The sequence below is a fragment of the Plenodomus lingam genome (genome assembly GCF_022343315.1).
Source record: "Plenodomus lingam strain CAN1 chromosome Unknown contig_19, whole genome shotgun sequence".
Taxonomy (NCBI): Eukaryota; Fungi; Ascomycota; class Dothideomycetes; order Pleosporales; family Leptosphaeriaceae; genus Plenodomus; species Plenodomus lingam.
Window position 1 is genome coordinate 150,201 of NW_027093936.1, and position 20,978 is coordinate 171,178.

The 20,978-nt window shown below is 50.0% G+C and overlaps 8 protein-coding genes across 8 annotated transcripts; 5 read left to right on the forward strand and 3 right to left on the reverse strand.

The window, feature by feature from the left end:
* Positions 1 to 699: 699 nt before the first annotated feature.
* Positions 700 to 2,216, forward strand: IAQ61_004051 (uncharacterized protein; the record flags this gene model as incomplete). Its single annotated transcript, XM_003838658.2, has 3 exons — positions 700 to 721; positions 796 to 969; positions 1,033 to 2,216. The coding sequence occupies 3 exons, from the start codon at positions 700 to 702 to the stop codon at positions 2,214 to 2,216; spliced, it is 1,380 nt and encodes a 459-aa protein (XP_003838706.2).
* A 1,079-nt stretch (positions 2,217 to 3,295) lies between these two features.
* On the forward strand, positions 3,296 to 4,440 carry IAQ61_004052 (uncharacterized protein; the record flags this gene model as incomplete). The annotated part of the gene is made up of 2 exons (XM_066096184.1): positions 3,296 to 3,502; positions 4,117 to 4,440. The coding sequence occupies 2 exons, from the start codon at positions 3,296 to 3,298 to the stop codon at positions 4,438 to 4,440; spliced, it is 531 nt and encodes a 176-aa protein (XP_065953502.1).
* Positions 4,441 to 4,559: 119 nt separating this feature from the next.
* On the forward strand, positions 4,560 to 4,865 carry IAQ61_004053 (uncharacterized protein; the record flags this gene model as incomplete). The annotated part of the gene is made up of 1 exon (XM_066096185.1): positions 4,560 to 4,865. One exon carries the CDS (start codon positions 4,560 to 4,562, stop codon positions 4,863 to 4,865), a length of 306 nt encoding a protein of 101 aa, XP_065953503.1.
* Positions 4,866 to 5,035: 170 nt separating this feature from the next.
* Positions 5,036 to 6,967, reverse strand: IAQ61_004054 (uncharacterized protein; the record flags this gene model as incomplete). The annotated part of the gene is made up of 4 exons (XM_066096186.1): positions 5,036 to 6,004; positions 6,091 to 6,549; positions 6,643 to 6,780; positions 6,875 to 6,967. The coding sequence occupies 4 exons, from the start codon at positions 6,965 to 6,967 to the stop codon at positions 5,036 to 5,038; spliced, it is 1,659 nt and encodes a 552-aa protein (XP_065953504.1).
* A 563-nt stretch (positions 6,968 to 7,530) lies between these two features.
* On the reverse strand, positions 7,531 to 7,842 carry IAQ61_004055 (uncharacterized protein; the record flags this gene model as incomplete). Its single annotated transcript, XM_003838662.1, has 1 exon — positions 7,531 to 7,842. The coding sequence occupies one exon, from the start codon at positions 7,840 to 7,842 to the stop codon at positions 7,531 to 7,533; it is 312 nt and encodes a 103-aa protein (XP_003838710.1).
* Positions 7,843 to 8,284: 442 nt separating this feature from the next.
* On the reverse strand, positions 8,285 to 9,650 carry IAQ61_004056 (uncharacterized protein; the record flags this gene model as incomplete). Its single annotated transcript, XM_003838663.2, has 3 exons — positions 8,285 to 8,886; positions 8,941 to 9,153; positions 9,569 to 9,650. 3 exons carry the CDS (start codon positions 9,648 to 9,650, stop codon positions 8,285 to 8,287), a joined length of 897 nt encoding a protein of 298 aa, XP_003838711.2.
* A 2,420-nt stretch (positions 9,651 to 12,070) lies between these two features.
* IAQ61_004057 (uncharacterized protein) lies at positions 12,071 to 14,973 on the forward strand. Its single transcript, XM_003838665.2, has 3 exons — positions 12,071 to 13,054; positions 13,107 to 13,491; positions 13,543 to 14,973. The coding sequence occupies exons 1-3, from the start codon at positions 12,947 to 12,949 to the stop codon at positions 14,406 to 14,408; spliced, it is 1,359 nt and encodes a 452-aa protein (XP_003838713.2). The 5' UTR covers positions 12,071 to 12,946; the 3' UTR covers positions 14,409 to 14,973.
* Positions 14,974 to 15,119: 146 nt separating this feature from the next.
* IAQ61_004058 (uncharacterized protein) lies at positions 15,120 to 20,772 on the forward strand. The gene is made up of 2 exons (XM_003838666.2): positions 15,120 to 16,018; positions 16,068 to 20,772. Exons 1-2 carry the CDS (start codon positions 15,203 to 15,205, stop codon positions 19,818 to 19,820), a joined length of 4,569 nt encoding a protein of 1,522 aa, XP_003838714.2. The 5' UTR covers positions 15,120 to 15,202; the 3' UTR covers positions 19,821 to 20,772.
* Positions 20,773 to 20,978: the final 206 nt, after the last annotated feature.

A 20,978-nucleotide genomic window follows, 5' to 3' on the forward strand; every position in this document is an offset into this window, starting at 1 on the left:
AGAGCCGGTTCCAGCTGCAGCATGGCATAGGTACGGAACGACCTGTATCTGGAGTGGCAGATGGCAAAGTCATTAACATGGCGAATCGGAGTGCGCGATGGCTCGCCACAGACTGCCCCGAAGGACGGGTTGCTGACCAGGGCGGAGTTTGATTATTCCTTCAAGACAACAGTGGGGACGCAAGTGAATCCGTCGTCAAAGATCAGTGTCAGGAAACCCCCATTACTTGTCTGCGATGTATTCCATCCTTGCACTGATGTTAGTTGCTTTGTTTGCTCCGACGCGTGCTGGTGATGCAGGACTGATCCATGGATGCGATCGCCTACAGGGATTGGTATGTGCCGTACTTAGCACCATCCAGATTCCATGGCTCGCATTGCTAGTCCTACCGTAAGTACCGGTACCTTGAGGCTGACGCATCCCACTTTGGTCTGTTTGTTCAGCAGTCGCAGTCGCCCAGCGTGACAAAGCGCTCGAGAATAGAAATGGAGGGAGAGAAGGACAAGACGTTGGTCGCGCGCACACGTCATGCCAGCCCGGGATCAAAGAGGTTCCGAGCCGAGACTAGGTAGGGACTGACAACCTCAAGCACGACCCATCTAGATACTTAGCCATGGTACCTACGCGGTCGAGTCTACCTCCACCGTCGCAAATATCCCTATCTGGACTGTGTTTGGGGGGGCAACACGCGACATGACGATGACACATGGTCTTGCCACGGGTGAGTGTTCGCAAATCCTCACTCATGTACCTTCCGAGTGGAATGCGGCAGGTTGACTGAACGGACAATCACAGGACTATCGCATATATCCACACATATCCTCCAAGCCGAGCTGCGCCGAAGAGACGGGCAAGATGGGCAAGATGGGCAAGACCGTCCAGCGTGTGGACACAAAGGGGCAAATCAACACTACAACACTGCCGCTCACGTGTTTGCCCTGTTCCTCATATTATTCTTGAGTACTGCGGGTAAGCATGTTGGTCGTGGTCGTAGTTGGCGCAGTGTGCCCGTGTTGGACTAACGTCTGCCAGCTTGCTCGTTCCCCATTGTCGTCAGGCGCTTTCCTTCGATACCCATACCCAACAAATTCCTCTTCCTCTCTCGACACTTTGGAACAGGTGTCCTCATCGCCACGGCTTTTGTCCACCTTCTCCCCACCGCTTTTCAGTCGCTCACCGATCCCTGCCTCCCTCACTTCTGGAACAAGCGCTACGCAGCCATGCCAGGCCTCGTAGCCATGACATCGGTCTTTGTCGTGGTGGGCATCGAGATGTTCTTTGCCTCCAGGGGGGCAGGTCACGTTCATTCTACAGACTATGAGACGCTGGGTCTGGACGATCAGCATGCGCCTGCACCCTCAGCCCACAGGAGGAGCCACAGCTACAGCAGGTACAACAATGGACCTTTGCGAGCCAATGGAAATATTCCAGGCATTGTGTTGCATGACGTCGGATCATCTGACAACTTGATGGCCGGCCGATCGCCTTCGCTATCTCTCCCCTCGCCTGGGATGCCTAGCATGCCCAGCAGCCGCAAGACAAGAAAATCATTCGATGAAAACGAAGATGCTGATGATGATTCGGATCTCGAAATTTCTCCAGAAGAGCTGGGGCCCGGAGATGTTCAAGATGCAGAGGATGAGTCGCAGCTTCTCGCATATCCCGACCGGCATACGCATACGCAAGAAAACTCGCAGGAAGATGCGGCCAAGACTGAAGCACAGAATAACAAGTTGCTCCTTCAATGTCTGCTGCTCGAAGCTGGAATTCTCTTCCATAGCATTTTTATTGGCATGGCGCTGTCCGTGGCGACGGGTACGTCATTTGGTGTTTTACTGGTGGCTATTTCTTTCCATCAAACTTTCGAGGGTTTTGCTCTTGGTTCCAGAATCAGCGCTATCCGGTTTCCAGCTGGTTCTCCGAAGCCCTGGCTGATGGCTTTGGCTTACGGAATGACTACACCGATCGGACAAGCTATTGGTCTGGCGGTACACACTTTGTACGACCCTGCAAGCCAGGCCGGTCTATTGACCGTGGGATTCATGAATGCCATCTCAAGTGGACTGCTTTTATTCGCCGGCCTAGTCGAGCTCCTGGCCGAGGATTTCTTGAGCGACGAGAGCTATATCACGCTAAAGGGCAAGCGTCGATTACAGGCGTGTGCAAGTGTTGTTGGAGGTGCGTTATTAATGGCCCTAGTTGGTGCATGGGCATAAGAGATATAAATAATTCAAGTCGCCTCGCGAACATCGTAACGCAAACATTGGTCAATCATTTATGTGAAGTTATATCAGATCGCTGGTGTTTTGCGCAGGCAATCACTCCCAGCCTCCCCATTCTCTAAATCCAGGCAGTGTTATGTTCGTGTCAACTTCTTTATGACAATCTCGCCCCTCTTTCTTCTCCAAGATCCTAATACGACTGCTCGACTGCAACACTCAGACACGGCAGCTACAATATGCACTTTTTATCTGGACGTAATGCACGGAGGCACATGTGTTGAAGCCTTGTAACCAAGAAGCGCTTGTTCAAGTGGCACCGTGACCTCGCTGTCCAGTCGTATGCACTCATAGAGAACACTACGTAGACACAGTTCGACTTTGTGAGGTTCTGTAATACCAGCGCTAAAGTGATTCAACAAATTATAGTGTATTTTTGATTGTTACGTTGCTTTTCGTTCAACAATGCATGATCAGTCGGCCAACTGTGCCAAGGCAAATGCAACATCGCCCTCTTGCCCACCGAATTCATAATCAATGATGGCCAAGCCTGATTCCGCACTTCGTTCACTTCTCTTACTAGTCGCTGTGGTACCCTATCTTTCACTTAGGATCCTATCAGTCTTGTTTCTTTTGCCGCCTCTATAGTGACATTCGCCGATTTTTCCACTAAAGTCATCCTCAAAGGATAAGAAATCTACAGCAAGGTCGCTTCATTTCAAGTCAGTGATCTCAGAACTCGAATTTTGAGCTGCAAAAGTGGATCAGAACCTCGGATGTACAGGGGAGCCATGAGAGCGACGCCTTGAAGCTGGCATATGAGGTACCGGTACCATTCGCTTCGCCCTCTTTCGCAACTTCACTGACCTAGTGGTAGGCCTTTTCCAAATCAGCTGGAGATTACATTGCAGCCTCCGATAAGATTGTTGCCATCCTCGATGATCTCACCATAGACCCAGAAAAATGCTCTCGATGGGCCATCGTTCATGGGCGCTTTCAAGATTGAAACTATCAACGCGCTCGTTAGTCAGCTTTAAGGGCTCGAGCGAGACTTGAATTCACACTTGCTCGCATACATGAATTTCAAGTGTGAATACCAAAGTTCTCTTACCCACGAAAAACTGGAGAAGATGAACGACGTGATGGACAAAGGCTTCGAGAATCTCGGAGGTGCAATGAATGGACACGTCGTTTCCATATTGGCATTCACGAACTCAATTTCTGAGATGAATCTGAAGGAGACTGCTTTAGCTAAAGATCGAGCCGATGATATGAGCTATAGGGTATAGGAGGAGTAGCCCGTGTTATCTTTTGCTTAGAAGATGGCACGACTCGTGTCCTCACCCATGGAGATGCTCCAGGCATGCATCACGACATGAGCATGACGAAACGTCAACTCGATCGCATCATAACATTCAGAGATGACTTAAGAATGCGGGGAAAAGACGCGATAACTGCTGAACGCTTCTCACCAGTAGCAAAAACAGTACTCGATATGCTCCATTATCGGATGATTAATGCTAGAAGCGAGCAAATTGCGACCGCCCATGTAGAAACCTCCTGATGGATCTACGAAGAACCGAGCAAATGGGATGAGTGGCCTGACTTCAGCAAATGGCTTCGAGAGAGCAATGGTTTATACTGGATCCCAGGCAAGCCAGGCTCAGGCAAATCAACTATCATGAAATGTATTCGCTCGGATCCAAGAACAAGCCAACTTCTTGACGTTTGGAAAGGCTCAGAACCCTTATTACGATCAGACTTCTACTTTTGGGCGGCTAGAAGCGATGTACCGAAATCATTTCAAGGCCTTTTGCGATCGATTCTATATTCTCTACTAGAGCAACACCAGCATTTCATACCCCTCGTCTTCCCAGACGTCTGCAGGACTATACAGTCGGAGCGCCCTATCGATACAGCTTTGACAATTTCAGAGCTCACTCTGGCATTACGCTTGCTCGTTGAAGGCTGCAGACCAATCAAAATCTGCCTGTTCATTGATGGCTTAGATGAGTACTCGGGTGACCACCGCGAGCTTGTCAGCCAGATTGGAGACCTATCAGTCTATTCTCAAGTGAAGTTCATGGTATCGAGCAGACCCTGGCCTGTATTTGAGGAAGCTTTCAAGAACAAGGAACATTTATTACTGGAAAAGGTGGCTGCTCTCCTTACACGTGAAAGATGGGGGCAGCTTTGTGATTTCGCCTTCACGTCTTCGTGAGAGATAGTTCGTCGTACGAAAAACGTCTTTAGGAATCCAAGCTCACACTCCAAGAAGAAATATGGTAACGTGACGAGTATGTGGCTATGTGTTTAGAACTGCTCAAGATCACAGCAAAAATGGAAACAGAGAACCGTCAGGAGTTTTGCGAGTTTTCATGTGGGAAGTTTGTGTCTTCATATGTGGAGATTGTGTCTGGTATAGCGACGAGCGTGAGTATCGATGTTTGCGATCAAGAGAGAGGTACTCAGGAAGCTTTCAGAAACTCCAAGAAACAGTACGAAGCACTGCTAGCTTTCGTGATAGAAACGCGGGCAGCTTGCACGGCGAAGGATGTGCCAACTCAGCCGGAGCAAAAGCTCGAAGCCCCAATCATGAAAAACAGGTGGAAATCGGTCTTGCGGCTATTTTGTTGCTTCAAGTAGCCGCAAAGCTTCCTCTCTACTCGCATCGTGGAACTAAGGATAATAAGTCTGTTGATATTCAGCTTCATCACATTCCAAACGCTCTGTAGCCTTGCAAAATAGGGCAGCTCCGATCAGCTTACAGTGCTGGAGCACGATGCGCTCATCCTAATTCCTTTCTACTCTTTTGTCTAAAGTCTGGAAGCTATCTCTTTCTTGGCAATTTCTTTCAAATCCTTCTTCAATATTTTCCCGGATGCATTCTTCGGTATCAGCTCTACAAACTTGATGCCTCCAGTTAGCTGCTTGTACCCAGCTAGTCGCTGTCTCATGTAGTGTTGTACTTCTGCCAAGCTCAAATGGCTTCCACTTTTGACAACCACATACGCTCGTGGGAGTTCGCCACCCTCCTCACCCGCCGTCGAACCAGCCGCAACACCAATCACAGCCACATCGCTGATATTCGGGTGCGATAACAGAACGCCCTCGAGCTCTGCAGGCGCAACTTGGAAACCTCGAACCTTGATGAGTTCCTTCTTCCGATCAACAATATACCACAAGCCATTCTCCCTCCTCCTCACTGCCACATCACCCGTATGGAAATATCCCTCCTCGTCCCACGCCAAACAATTTGCCTCGGGATTTTTGAAATATCCCTTCACTATCAATGGGCCCCTCACACACAACTCACCCGCCACATCAAAATCCGTAATATCCCTCCCCTCCTCATCGACCAACTTCGCATCAAGATTTGGCAGAAATCTCCCCACCGACCCCGTTGCATCGTGCTCTGGATAATGCACCATGGCCACTATACAGCTTGTTTCACTCATGCCCCAGACCTGGTTAAATGGTGCATCCTCCCTCAACAACGCCTTCAACCGCGCCTGTGGCTCCGCGGCCAACGGCGCAGCCCCGACCCATGAATTCCGTATGGACTTTAAAGAATACTTTTTTGTCAGCGGCGAATTGATGATGGATATCACCATAGGTGGAACCATATTGGCTTCTGTAATACCGAAACGCGAAATGTTGCGTAGCCATGATTCGAGGTCAAAACGCCTCATCACGTATGTTTTCATGCCGCTGCGGAGCGCGCTGGTGTGAGCACGTGGTACATTGGAGACGTGGAACATGGGGGTGCAGAGGAGACGGATGACCTGTGTGCCATTGTCAATGGCTACAACCATATCTAGGAATAGATGCATGGAACAAGACGAAAAATTGAAAACACGGTCACACTTACTTCATAGTCCCTCGGCTTATATTCGAACACCATAGTATGCTGTGCAACGAAATTGTAATGCGTCATCTCCACCGCCTTGGGAAGCCCTGTTGTCCCACTGCTGAATAACCGCGCAGCTGTCGTATCTCTACTCCTTCTCTCGTTATCCCAGCGTATCCAATCCCTCTCTCCCTGCCCCAGAAGCCAGCGCCAACTCCTCAAGCCACTCCATTGATCTTGAGCAGTTATCGGCGCATCAACACTGGCATGGTGGTCGAATACAAAGACCCGGGTCCGCGGTATCTCTGCCTGATCCGCGGCTTCTAGTGCTCGGGCCAGGAGTTCGGGTTCGACGAGCAGACATTGCACGTCTGCGGTTTTGAACGCGTGGACGAGTTCGTAGACGGTGTGGGAGGGGTTTAAGCCTGCGAAGATGCCGCCAATGGACAGGATGCCGAGGAAGGCGGTGGAGTAGTATATCTTGAGTGAGTTGTCTGAGTTATCATGGGTAATCTAGTTGGCTTTGTGGGTTTTGCAGAAGGGGAAATGGGAAATGGAGATCTTGCAACGTACATCGTTGAAGGAAAGCATGCAGATGCAGTCTCCTTGTTTTAAGCCTAGGGAAGTGAATCCTGCGCATAATTGTTGGGTTATTTGGCGTGCTTGCCGGGAGGATATCGTGCGGGATGGATTGGCAGCGTCGATGTATATCTTGGTCGTGAGCTTGGTGATCTCATGGGGTAGTATGGCCCGTTTTCCTTTTGCGCTTCCATCACGGCGCGGATTTTGGGTGTATCAAACGTACAGGGATGTCTGGGTCATAGGCCTGGTCATCGAACATCCATGATAACAGATCTTTCTTTGGGATGTCTATGTGTTCTGTGGCTAGGAAAGGCATAGTTTGAGAGATTGTACGAATGAATTTGGTGTTAATGTATGACTGGATATTTCACATGAGCAATGGTATATAGTGTATCGTATCTCTAGTGTGCATGTAGGATGATGAATTACAAGAAGAACTGTACCCGTGTTTTTGACATGGAGATTACCAAATTGACACAGTTTACCCGAACTGTCAGATTGCGTCATTCGGGTTCGGTTTACTCCGGATAGCTGATTTGACTCAAGTATCAGGAAGTAAGACAAGCCGAGGAAGGCAATTAGTCGATGCGGGGTGCAGAAGCGGTGTGACTTAGAACTACCCCTCCACACCTTGCCATCATGAGGCTGAGTTGGCACCGAAAATCCCCCATTGTGTGTGCAACATAGCATTCATAGAAAGGTTGGGCATATTTGTATTGCCCGGTCGGCCTAGAGCAATCCGAATTGAAACGATCTTAGAATACTGGGAATGTCCCGTTTCCACATGGCGTAGGTATGTCTTTTTCCCTGATTCTACAAAATACCATAAAGACAAGTCTTGCCTCCTCCCTCTCAATCTTCAAGTCATTCCTTGATCAACTAGCCCCGTGCAATAACCCCACCACGTAAGAGGACTGGCTGCTCACTACTAAAGTTTGCAACATCTTCCATGACAGCCTTCGTTCCAGGGTCCTGGATGGCCTTGCCAAACGCCTCGAGGCTCTCAAATTCGAAGACGACGGTGAACGAGTACGGCCCGTCTGCAGTAAGTTCGCCGACAGTCCAGGATTTGAGACCGAAGGGCTTCCAGGTCTTCTCCACGAGAGGGATGTGTGTGGAGATGTAGTAATCCTTGTTGAAGGTGGATTTGTCTGTGCGTGGGTACGCGACTACGACGATGGCGCCTGACATTTTTGCGTTATTGTTGTGATATTTGGTGGCCGAGTAGATTTATTGAGGTGATGAATCTGAGAGTTTGACTTGTTGCTGTTGTTGTACCGTATGTTTCGTCCGCTGCGGTCGGTAGACTGATCTTTATACAGTTAGGTGGAGCCCATTTAAGATGGATTACCCCACTTCAACGTCCTTCTATCCGCCCACCTTCGTACTCCTACTTTGTACCATTGTCCGAAACGACACATCATCTGTGATTGATCGTCAAGACTACTCTGGTAAGCTTGCCTAGAAGTGTCGAAAATGTATTCATACTGGCCGGTTTTGTCCGGACATATTCCAACCAAATCAACCTTGAGCTCACTAACGAGCGGAATATGTCAAACTGCGAACACATACAACTGCCTACAATAAAATGGCCAATTCCACTGTATTTTTTCGATTTTGCATGCTCGATTGATCAGGAGCTGGCTCTTTCCCGCGCGTTCGTCAGCACATCAATGCTGATCAAACTCTCCTTGACAACCAACGTCGCCTCACTACCAGGCCTCATGCACTCTCCTGGATGACCAAGGAAAGGGACTGGGATATCGTTTCTGATACCTGATATCCCCACACCAGCCCACGTCGCGTCTCGACCCTTGGACAATGAGCCGACCTTGGCCCACACGTAGGCCATTCTACTCATACCATCCACCCGCAGGCCAACAACGGTATGCTGTTCATGCACGATAGATGCCAATGCGCTATTCGATATTGAGGAAGGTACGTGCAACGGGTCACTGGGATGATGAAACTTGATTGCAGCGCTCGTTCGACGTGCGATGACTGCTTCTCGGATGACCAAACCCTTTGCTGCATACTCGAACTTTTTCGGCATAGGAGTCTTGATGATACGCCCGTTTTCCTCATGAGTATAATTCTCGAGCTGGAGACGAAGATCCTCGTCTAAGCCTACCATCGCATCGGTCGCACGGCCCGCATCAATCATGCATGAGAGGCCAGATTCGAAAAAAAGCTGCAAGCTCGGGGAGAATGTCCCCAGCGTCCAGTATATGATTCCTAGGCAGTGTCAGTGCTTTCTCTGGCATCGTACAATAACAGTCGCCTATGTACTTTGATTAATTAGCGATCCAACCAGTGCTAGTTGCTCGAATTCCGCTGGTCGTGGCAGATTGAGCGATTGTGGTATATAATAGCCGACATCCTCTGTGGTCACTGTCGTTGCACAAGAGCCTCTTGATTCATCATCCTCTTGTAGTCCCTCACTAAGTTCGTCGATGGTACCTTCTGGAATGCAACCACGGCGTCGTAGTTCTTGTTGCAATTCTTCGAATCCGCAGTGAGAGTAGTCCATATGCTGGCCAAGTCAATCGTGTTTGGTGACCGGACTAAGATGCGTTATCCAAGAGTGAGCGACTTTAGCGAGCGATCTGGCTGTCCGAAGTAAAAGAGCTTGTGTCAGGGAATCAGTAGTAAGAAAAAGATTAGGCAGCCAGTTGTCAGGTAAAATACGGGGACAGGCAGAATACTACGCTCGCGGTAGGTGTATGTGTATTCCAGCGCCTTCACCCTGCGTATATTTTTGCGCATGTGTCGCGCTCCAAACGAGCCACTGTTGTAGCTCTCGGTGTCAAGATTACTGTGTCATTACTATTAATAGCTCCTTCTAGTCACCTGCTTCCGCTTCATGAGTCTTCACGAACAGTACACGTTTACGTTGCCATGTGAATGGAACACATACCGGTACGAGTGATATTACTTGCTTGATTGCACAGAGTGCTCAGAATGTCGTAATTCAGTGCATAGGGAAAAAGGTCCACCATCTACATAATGTACATATCTCCAATTGATGGGCCTATTTGATGTGCTGTAGTGTTATTCCTTAGAACACCTCGTGGATTGGGATCCGCCTGCCTTCACCATCCTTCTCTTCTAAGGAGCCTTGGCGACGGTTGCCTATTTTTTCGCGACGCGGTTGGTTCCAGAACATGAATCTCACAACCATTCCAACATTAATTTCGGTTCAAAGTCATAATGCATCCCGCTCACTATACAAGCACATGCTACCACATTCACAGGCAGCAAGATGTCGGTCGCTTATGTGATGTGAAATACTGAAAACGCGGTGTCTCCTCTCGAGATTTGTGCAAAGAGCCTGACAGATTACAGAGACATCCAAAGAAGAGCCCAGAACCCCACTCGCTTCTCACGCTAAGATACGTGCATGCCTCGAATTTTCCACGCATTGAATGTAGTATTTTTCAAACTTGCCAAATTGTAGGCCAAAGGATGCACCTGCCAGTTCATACACAAAGCCGCTTTATAACTATTTTGCACTTACTAGGGCCTGCCAGCAATTACAAACAAATAGCTGAGATTAGATTCACATCCCAGTAATCTAAATTATGAATATGACTCAGAGCTCCTGAGACAGCCTCGACGCACTGTATGAGTGATGGGCATTGCCACCTGGCATCAGTCACCTTAACAAAATATGTACCATCAGTAACAGGTTCCATTGCACGTTCTTTCAAATCTCATGAAGGACATGCTGCCAAAGGTTTGGTCAATGTTGTGAGCAACGATCTGTAGAAAAGTTCTAGAAAGGAAGGAAAACTTTCAACGAGAACATTATTATGTCAGCATTGAGATGGATTGGAACATCGCCCAGATGAGCTACCTGAAGATAGTCCTCCGTCTCCTACTCAATGATAATCCAGCTTGGCTTCAAGAAATGCACTATGAAAAAGATCTCAAGCTGTCAGTCTCTTAGAGATCACTTGCAAAGACACAGAATAGAAGCCATTCATCCATAGTGGCCTTGCAACACAGAGTTCTTTATTCGGAATGTGTAGATGTGAACACTACCGAACCCTCCCGATTGACAGGAGTATTTATACGACAAGGTAATAATACTCGATCACATACTTTTGCCTTTACAACGTCAAAAAGTCCCCATGAAGAAGGGCGATCGCTAGCACATCTGTTAGGGGTCAAGGTTTAAGCAGACGCATATCCCTTCCAACGATTTTACGGGAACCATCGTAGTACCTAGTTCATAGTCACTGCATACCGGGGGTTTTTTTTTCATGGTACGTCTTGCCAACCCACCGAACTTGTATATCCAAGCGTTTCCGGTCTAGCAAAGTGACTTCAAAGCACTGCGATATATGTATTGACGAAAGTGGCGAATTTGAACATTGGGTGCACTTTGAGCTGCGGTCGTCCCCGCACGTATCCCGCACTGTACGTACTGTCTAGGAAAGCGGATGATAGAACTCGCCGATACGCTAGAGATCGCAATCCTGTTGACAAGGCTAAAGAGAGGGAGATCTTCGGAGGAATCTGCCAAACACTAGGATAAAAAAGAGTCATACTATATCCACTATGTATATCATAGCGAATAATTTTGTATTTGGAGCGAGCGTTAACTTATCCTACCTATATGAGCTGCGATTCCAACAATCCATAGCGGGTAAACTACGCGACGTCGTTTTCTCCATCTTTTCCATAATCAATGACGATCACACAGATACCTGCTCCGCCCCCAACTCCCTATGGCTGTTCGCGCTCCAGCAATCAAACCTTATTATCCCGACTAGGTAACCCACCCTCCTCCGCCATGTCAACACCGACAAGGCTGAACCACGTTCCGGCACTTGGTCCATGACGGCAGCGCAAGCCTATGGGACAAAAAAGGCTGGATGCACACTGCAAACGTATAACGGGCCCAGTCTAGCCTGCGCGCGACACATGCAGAGTAGCCAAACTGGCAGCTCACCCAGATCTAGCGGGTCAGGTTTTTAAGGTTCGAGGAGACCAACTGCTCGTAAACGGATGGGCGCGGATGTGGACAGCCGGAAAGAAGAGAGTGTAATGAAGACGAGGTTGCGGTGAGAGAGATATTCGATATTTTTCAAGAGCGTAGCAGGTTGAATGTGTGCATATATAGTTTTGAGTGCTTGAAACATTTCCCGCGAAATACTGGCATCTCTGAGACTCGAGCGAGACACACTGATTGATCGCCGCCAGGGAATGTAAAATCGATGTGCAGGAACGGCCCGAGTCCAATGCGCACCCTGTCGTGGTACCTGCGTCACCCATCTGCATCAACTTTTTCTTGCGGTCCCAAATGTTCATCAAGTTAGCCGAATTCCATCATACATACACCCCTTGCGTAAAAAAAAAATCGCGAACAACTTGCCGACGTATTCACATGGCTGGTGTCCTATTTCCCACATCGCCGAGGTGGCTCCTTTGCCATGCAGGGGTTGGTCTAGAGTCCATGTCTAGACAGCCTAGACAGATGGCGCAACAGTGGCACGCCGGAATCAGTAAGCCTCACACGTGGTGTCACTAACCCAGATCGGCCACATGGCCGATCTGATCACAGCCATGAGGTTCCACTGATATGTTTGTTGAACTGGCCAGATGAACGGTAATTTCCACGTGGTGGCGCATGGATTAGCTTTGTGGCCTTGGGATTTGAGAGATGGGAACGCTGACAGTGAGAAGGTGACGAGCATACAGGTAGCGTCGGCAGAAAATGATGGCATTCCTGCTTTGCCGTTTTGAAACTTGACGCGGGGACAGATAGTCGGAGATGGCCCTGCATTCGATCTGCAGGGTACCGGTATGAGGTCGGCGCCGAAACTCACCATCCCCTTCCCTGTTCCTATGCTATTTCGATAATACCTTGGCAGATGTTCGGCAGACGGCTGGTAAAGTGCCGATGCCTAATAGCAAGTCTGAAATCTGAAACCATCACCGAAGAGCTATTGAAGCAATATGACAGCTGTCGCGGGGTCAGATATTTCCCCTCCTAGTCTCCGCGTTACCTAGAGCACGGCAAGTGTCCAAAAGCGTACAACGGTCTACCTAGCGCCCCAGATTACATTAAACGAGAAATCATGCCGCCGAAGTGGATGACATCGACACTGTAATCTGGGGTTTCGCTTTAGTATCCTATTTTCCTGCATATTTTGTCCGACCTCGTTTCATCCTTGTACCCATTCCATGGGCTGTGTCATGCTCTGAATCCATGCTGGTCGTCAGGGAATTCATTGTAGTCGATTGAAGAAAACCGCCGGATCGCTTCTCACCCATCTGGAATTGCGATATGAGGTCCCCAGCCTTGCTTCTCCCATTGATGGCAGTATGGCCTACCACCCTGGCACAAGCTGAATCAGGAATGCTCGCGATGGTAGGGCAACTTCCAAGCTGCGCGGTAAGTAGCCCTCCATTACCCTGGCTTTTAATGTACTAATGCTTTCCCTTAGTCGTTGTGTTTAGCACAAGAAGTGCCCAAGCCACCTTGTCAACTCACAGACGCAGCATGTCTCTGCAGCAATCCCGAATTGCAAAGTAGCATCGAGACGTGCATTGCGCAAGCATGTACACCACGGGAGAGTCTGACAACTAAGAACGCCACATCGACCGCATGTGGTGCTCCCGTCCAGTACAAGGGCGAAACCACGAGGCTCAGCAACATTGCGCTGTCTCTTCTCACAGCTGTACTGATCGCAGTGCGCATGTCTTACCAGGCCTTCTTTTCCTCGTGGGACTTCGGCTGGGATGATTACACTGTGCTTGCAGCCTGGCTGTCCGGTGTACCATCTGTGATCATCATCGATAAGCGTGTGCTACCAAATGGGCTAGGACGAGGTGAGTTCACGCAAATAGAGTACTTAGAGGCGAGGAACTGACTTGTTCAAGATATCTGGACCGTTCCCTTTGATCAGTTATCCGAATTTGTCCGCTGGCTGTATGTGCTCGAGGTTCTATACATTGTCCAAGTCGCGCTGCTGAAGCTCACGCTGTTGATGTTCTTTTTGCGCATCTTTCCGATAACAGGGACGAGACGAGTCATCTGGGGGACCGTCGTATTTACCATCGTCTGGGGACTCGCCTTCACCATCACAGCGATCTTCCAGTGTTGGCCCATTTCGCATCAATGGGTTTCATGGGATCAGGCTAGATCTTCGGGCAAGTGTATCCATATCAACGCCCTGGGTTGGAGCCAAGCAGTCATCAGCATTGCTTTGGATCTTTGGATGCTCGCTCTCCCGCTGTACGTGGTATCACGCCTGCTTTTATCTTGGCGTAAGAAGGCTGGCGTCGCCATCATGTTCTGCGTTGGAACCTTCGTCACTATCGTGTCAATTTTACGACTGCAGTCCCTCGTCCATTTCGCCGTCTCGACCAATCCAACGATGGATCAACGCGAGATCATACATTGGTCAAACATCGAAGTCAACATCGCGCTGGTATGCGCTTGTCTGCCTAGTTTGCGGCTTCTCCTGGGCCGTTTTCTGCCCAAACTCATGGATATGAGCTCGAAAGGTGGCAGCAGACAGAATAACTCTTCCTCTGGACCAAGAAGAGAAGGCGTATCCAGAAATAAAGACAGAGATCTGGAACTAGGCATGGGCGAGCCGAGAAACTCAGATACAATCGCTTACACGAAGACGTTCGAAGTGCACCATAGGGATAATGACGAGATTCCGCTTGTGCAGGTCAAGGGAATGGCATTCGGGGATACGAAGAGTCAGAAGAGCAACAGCAGCGTGGTTAGCAGTTGAATGAAGCCTAAATATACGGACGCCAGTACAGTGGGAAGCACTGCTGTTGTGGCAGGCAAGAGGTACAAGCCGACAGCCGCAGATATTACTCCTTGGACGGAGATAAATGGTCCTCCCGAAAGCGACTTTGTGTCGAAATAAACACTATAAGGCTGCGCTGAAATGTGTGAGGATATTGCAGCGATTGGCAGCCAGCACCATCTGGACCAGGGGGATTCCTGATATCAGAGTGTTGCACAGCTCTGGGGGCACAACTGTGTTGAGCATTGGCTCTGACAGCTCTGTGGACAGGAAAGGGCTTGAGAAGGACAGAAATTGAGCTTGAGGAAAGGTCTGAGGTTTACTGTGGATGAGTTGGAGATTGTATAATGAGAGGTATGAGGCGGCCAGACTGCAGGATCTTGGCCTAACTAGATTGCCCTCGTAGTTGGAGACTATAAATGACAGTCTTTTCTATCCGACTTCACATGTGGTTTTATGTCTGCCTGGCTTTTTAAAAACTTTGAATATCGTGTGCTCTTCGCTATTATTGTGGCGTAGTCGATTTAGCAATACATTCGGGGTGTAGATGGTGTAGGTGGTGAAGTGAGTGACGTCGCAAGAAGGTGCGGAACTCGTGCGTTTCCCCCAGGATTTGGCGCACGGGCCGTTTGACAGGCCAACGCTAAATCATTGTCGCAGTCGCGACTTAGCGACGACGCGCATCGCCCAGCAGACTCGACGTCAACCTCACACTCCACCCCACCACTACGACGCCCGAAATACGGGGAGCAGGATCGCCTGCGGTCGCCGAAATGGCGCCCTTCGAGCTAGCCGCTGCAGCGGACGATGCATCGATGGGCGACTCCTTCACCCTCAACCGACAGCAACTGGAGCTCGACTTCAGCTTCGCACCCCGCCAGGTCAAAGGACGCACTACACTGGAAATACAGCCTGATAAACCGCAGCTGCGCCAAATATCGCTCCACTGCAGACAGCTTACGCCGACCAATATCAAAATTGACGGGCAAAAGGCCGCCTTCACATATTCGAACCTTCACCAGCATCTGACCTTGTATCCTGGTAATGGTCTTGGGCAATATCACATCATCAAGAACCGGATAAAGCGCCATCTTGAGGAGCGCGACGATGAGCTAGTCATATATGTACCTGACAGCATCAAGGTCCGCGAAGTGAAGCCCTCTGAGGCGGGCATGGCCGATGATGCGCAGGGCATATTCTATGCCACATTCAAGCTCGAAATCGAATACGAATTGAATGACTTCCGGGACGCTTTGCACTTTGCTGGAGTCGAGGATGGTGATCTCCGCTTCCCGCACGCCTACACACGCAATTCGCCCTTTCCTGGCACTGCATCTTGCTTGTTCCCATGCATCGATGACGGGGAGCAAAGAACAATATTCGAGCTGTCCATTCGCTATCCAAGGACATTGGGGGATGCGCTCAGTAAGAATGCGCGTGGAGCTGCTGTGGATGCGCTGGCTGCGACCAACAGCATTGAGAAAGCTGATAGCGTTATGCTTGATGCAGATGATGATGAAGTGGATCTTTCCGAAGAAGAGAAGGCTATGGAGATGCAGGTCATCTGCTCAGGCACTCTGACGGACGATGTACGTCAAGGTGTACTTTAGAACACGAAACTAAGCTGACAGCGTAAAGATTGTTGACCCTACAGATGCTTCACGAAAAACTGCCAGCTTTGATTGCGGCGAAAACCCTGTACTTCCACAACATATCGGCTTCGTCATCGGCCCTTTTCAACATGTCGACCTCTCCGAATATCGCGACACCGTAGACGATGAACGGCTCGGAGAGAACGCCATCAAAGTGCACGCTTTCTGTCTGCCAGGAAAGGAGGATGAAGTCCGCAATAGTGGCATGATACTTGCACGAGCTCTCGACACCTTTACCGAACGCTTCCAGAGTTATGCCTTTGGCAATGCGTACAAGTTGGCGTTTGTGGATGATTTGGAATACGACACCACACATACAGCCTCATTCTCGATATGCAGCTCACGGCTACTCTTTCCAGAGACTGTGTGGGAGCCACTTGAGTATACCACCAGGGTCTTGGTCCACGCTGTAGCCAGCCAGTGGATTGGCGTTGATGTGGTAGCACATAATGCAGAAGACTATTGGATCATAGTCGGTGGTTCGTGGTTCATGGCTGAACTCTACCTTCGGGACCTTTTTGGCCGAAACGACTGGCGCTTCCGGCAAAAATCGATGGTGGACAAGGTCATCCAGATGGATAAGAAACGGCCCTCTCTTCAACGTCTTGGTGAATATGTACGGTTAGACCCTGCTGAACGCGAGTTTATGGAGCTCAAATCACTCATGGTCCTTTCCATCCTTCACAACCGACTGGTCAAGCAGAGCGGCAAGAACGGTGTCGATCGCTGTCTCTATCGGATGTTATTCAATGCTCGTCAAGGCAAGTACTCGAACGGTGCAATAGCCACTGACGATTTCTTGGATATCTGCGAAAAGGTCGGGCACCAGAAGCTCGAATCGTTCTTTGCACAGTGGGTTTATGGCTCTGGATGCCCGATCTTCCAGTGTTTCCCATCCTTCAACAAAAAGAAGCAAGTCGTCCAACTTCAAATTACGCAGGAGCAAGCCCAGCCATCAATCACGCGCATTGAGAGTGGCCTCACCGCAGAAGACTTCATGCGTGAGGCTAAAGAGAAGGGGCATGAGGTGCAATCAGGCACAGAGTATCCAACCTTTGTGGGACCCATGACCATCCGTATCCACGAAGCGGACGGTACGCCATACGAACACATTGTTGATATCAACTCTGCTAGCGTGAAGGTGGAGATTCCATACAACACAAAGTATAAGCGGCTCAAGAGAAACCGTCTGAACAAGGAGCGCATGGCGGCAGCTGCAGGCCTTGATGCATCCGGTGAGACGCAGGAAGACGTCACCTTCTACATGCTAGGGGATCTTTTCACAACACCTGAGGAGCACGCCGGATGGCGACTCGACGACTGGCCTGCTGAAGATGAAGCGAAGCAGGAGCAAGAGGCCTATGAATGGATTAGGATCGACGCAGATTTTGAATGGATATGCAAGACAGTTATAAACGACATGCCATCGTATATGTACGTTTCACAGCTACAGCAAGACAAAGACGTTGTTGCCCAGGCCGAGTCAATCCAGTTTCTGGCTCAAAAAGAAGGACATAAGCTCATTTCGACCTTCCTCATCAAGACGTTGATGGACAGTCGATACTTTCATGGAATCCGTACAATGGCTGCTGAGGTCATGGCACAGAGCGCGCTGAAACGAACAGAGTGGATCGGCCTTTTCCACTTGAAGAAGGCTTTCCGCGAGCTTTTCTGCATACCAGGTTCTCCGATGACGCGGTCCAACGACTTTACCGACCGCAGCTCGTACCTTATCCAGTGCGCTATTCCTAGAGCTATTGCTAAGATTAGAGGTGAGGATGGTAGAGCTCCCATGGAAGTAAAGCGTTTCCTGCTCGACGTTCTCCAGTACAACGACAATCGTGGCAATGATTACAGCGACGATCACTACATCTCCACACTAATGCGCTGTCTGGCAGACTGCCTGATCAGTTCCAAGAATAACAACGATGATCTTAGCCCTGCCGAGTGGGCTGCTGAACAACGTTTCCAAGAGAAAGCGATCGGAGAGCTCACACGATACCAACGTCTGGATGAGTGGATACCGACGTATCAGAATATCTACACCACAACCGCACTTGAATGTGCAACGAAGCTTACCTTGAATCGAGTTACGCCATTCAAGCCCTCCGAGTTTCTACAATACGCTCAGCTTGGTAATGCCGACAATGTTCGTCTAAAGGCTTGGGAATGTCTTGTTCGCTTGGGACTGTTTCGTAAAGACAGTGTACTGAGGTTCATGATACATGAACTAAGGTCGGATCCGTCCCCCTATTTCCGCAAGCAATTGCTCCGCATTTTTGGTGTGGCTGTTGGCCAAATAGCTACTGGTGACGTCTGGATGCCAGAGAAGACGACCGGTGGCTCGTCGGACACGCTGGTCGTCGAAGACGCTGGCAACCTAGAGCGAGCCTCGGCACTTGCTCGTCAGAATCTGGAGGGAGCCTTGCGAGAGCTCAAAAGCGATTTGAAAGACAATCAGACTCTCCGTCTGGCCATTGAAAGCGCCTTGCAGTCCACGACACTGTCCACCAGCGACATGTCGGAGCTCGTGGACTTTTGTGACATGGTCTTTGATCATCTGAAGCAGAACAGACTACTTGTAAAGTTGAAATATCCCCGCTACTGGAAGGCGGAACATCTTGGCAAAGGAAATGTACGGTTTTCTAAGACTGACAAGATTCGCATGAAACCGATGCGACCATTCCAGCCGCCTGAACCAGCGCGATCGGTCGAACCTGTTGTGCTACCACCGCCACCGCGGCCCGTTCCACTTCCAAAGTTGTCTCTCAAGCTTGGTGGGATCAAGATGAAGCCTGCAGCTGCGTCTCCTGCTGCGTCCCCACCCATTGTTACTGATTCACCATTAGTGCTCAAGAATTCTAGCAACTTGATGCCAACAGCCACCACACCAGCAGCAACTCCTGCGCCCGCATCGACCAAGGCATCGCCACTCGCGTCGCCAGTCATCAAGGATGACTCTCGCGCATCATCACCCGACATACCGCTCAAATTACCCGCCATGGCTCCACCGAAGAAACAAGCTCCACCCGCACCAACACCGCTTGTACGGACACCAGTACCACTCCCCAAGCCAGCTGCTCCCCGACCAGCCCCCGCACCAGCGCGACCTCCTCTCATCAGCGTCCCCGCCGCCATCGCCACACCACCCGCCATCCAATCCCCCATCCCCCTCCCAGCGCCCAAGCTCAAGATCCGCACTAAGAATGCAAACGGCTCCGCAGTCCCCTCACCCCGTCCCAGTGCCGCGCCCTCTCCACGCCCCAGCGCCGGTCCCTCGCCTCGAAACACCCCCGCCCCCTCTCCACGACACACCGTTCCTCCTCCCTCCCGTCCCACGCCTTCCTCCTCCTCGTCCTCGTCTGCACCCGTGGCATCCGCGCCCAAGCCTCCGCGCCCTAAGAAGAGCAAGATTGTTAAACTCCGCGTTCCGCCCGCTGCGCTGGCCCGCATCGTCAGTGAATCCAATCGGAAGCGGAAACTCGGGGCTGCAGAGGATGACCGGCCTTTTAAGAGGCAGAGTTTGGAACCGGGGGGTGCGGGTGCTGGTAGTGGCGCTGGTAGTGCTGCTGGTTCTGCTGTTGCTGGTGCTGCTGGTGCAGCTGGCGGTAGTGCCAGTGGAAATGGGAAAACGGGCCTGGTCAGGGTGGAGCGGAGTAGGGGGGATAGAATCCGGATGATTGTCAAGATCAAGTTTAGTAAAGGTCGGTTATCGGGTTTTTCGGCGCTGCAGTCTTGATGGCGTTTGTGCTGTTGTGCGCGGGTTTGTGTGAAGGGCTGGTTGTGGGGGAATGGCTGCGGGGAGGTGGGGCGGTTGGGCCGGGGTGGGTGGATGCATTGCATTACATGGGCGTTTTATTCTCTCTTTCTTTTGAGGGCGTAATGGGGGATGCGTTTGTGTGCGTGGTTTGGGATCGACAGATGGCATGGCATGGCATGCTCTCCCTATGCACGAAGGTTCTCAGGGATATCCAATCCGCACGTATTATGGACATCAATTTTCTATCTGCATCTCTCACTTCTTCTCCTCTTTCAGACGGGAGTGATGGTGATGGTGATGGTGATACCGAGTGAGAGGCACAGTGGCAATAGTGTTTGGCATTCAGCGAGGGCATTTTTTTTTGGTCTTTTTTGTCTTTTTGGGGAGAGTGCATGTGCATGTGCATGTGCACGTGCAAAGTGCAAGCGGAAAGTGGAAAGTGGAAAGCGTGCCCTGATACGTGATTGGTTCGCAAAACTTCTTGCACAGGTGAATGAGGTGGTATCCTGTGAGATGGAGAAGAAGAGAGGAGAAGAAGACAAGGGTCAAGGAGAGGCAAGGGGAGTTGCAAGCTTCGAGTGGACATGATTTTTATTTTTATTTTTATTTTTGGGGGACAATCATCTACCAGGGAGAAAAGTATTTACAAACGCCGACTTTCCCACCCAGCACTGAAATCTTGAAAGATGACTTGGAATGGCATGTAACATCCCCCCCACCCCCCCTCCCAATCTATAGATTTTCAAAACTAGCATGTTTAGCTCGGGTATAGGTAGATACCTAGAAGTATACCTGACCGAAAAAAAAAGCAAGTAGCTTAACACAAAGGGAGTGCTGGAGGGAGTGGTGTGGAGTATTGTTTGTAGGGGCGGGGGTGGTACGAGGGTATAGGGGTTTGGGGATATATTTTGGTTTACTTTCCTTTCCTTTGGTTTACTTTCCTTTCCTTTGGTTTATTTCCCTCATCTTCATTCTGCTTCAATCCGATTGGATTTGCTACTGAAATAGCAGTATACCGATATACACAGTAGCTTCTGAATTCATACCATGCTACGCCATACCATACGACGCCAAACTACGCCATACTATACCGCATATAACCTATACGATCCCATCCCTATGCCGCATATACCAGAT

Bases quoted from the DNA above. Each gene is read 5' to 3' on its own strand.
- IAQ61_004057 (XM_003838665.2), top strand. From the start codon at position 12,947: ATGAGGTCCCCAGCCTTGCTTCTCCCATTGATGGCAGTATGGCCTACC. The intron at 13,055-13,106 runs GTAAGTAGCCCT...GCTTTCCCTTAG, and splicing joins GGCAACTTCCAAGCTGCGCG to TCGTTGTGTTTAGCACAAGA. The intron at 13,492-13,542 runs GTGAGTTCACGC...GACTTGTTCAAG, and splicing joins ACCAAATGGGCTAGGACGAG to ATATCTGGACCGTTCCCTTT.
- IAQ61_004058 (XM_003838666.2), top strand. From the start codon at position 15,203: ATGGCGCCCTTCGAGCTAGCCGCTGCAGCGGACGATGCATCGATGGGC. The intron at 16,019-16,067 runs GTACGTCAAGGT...GACAGCGTAAAG, and splicing joins CAGGCACTCTGACGGACGAT to ATTGTTGACCCTACAGATGC.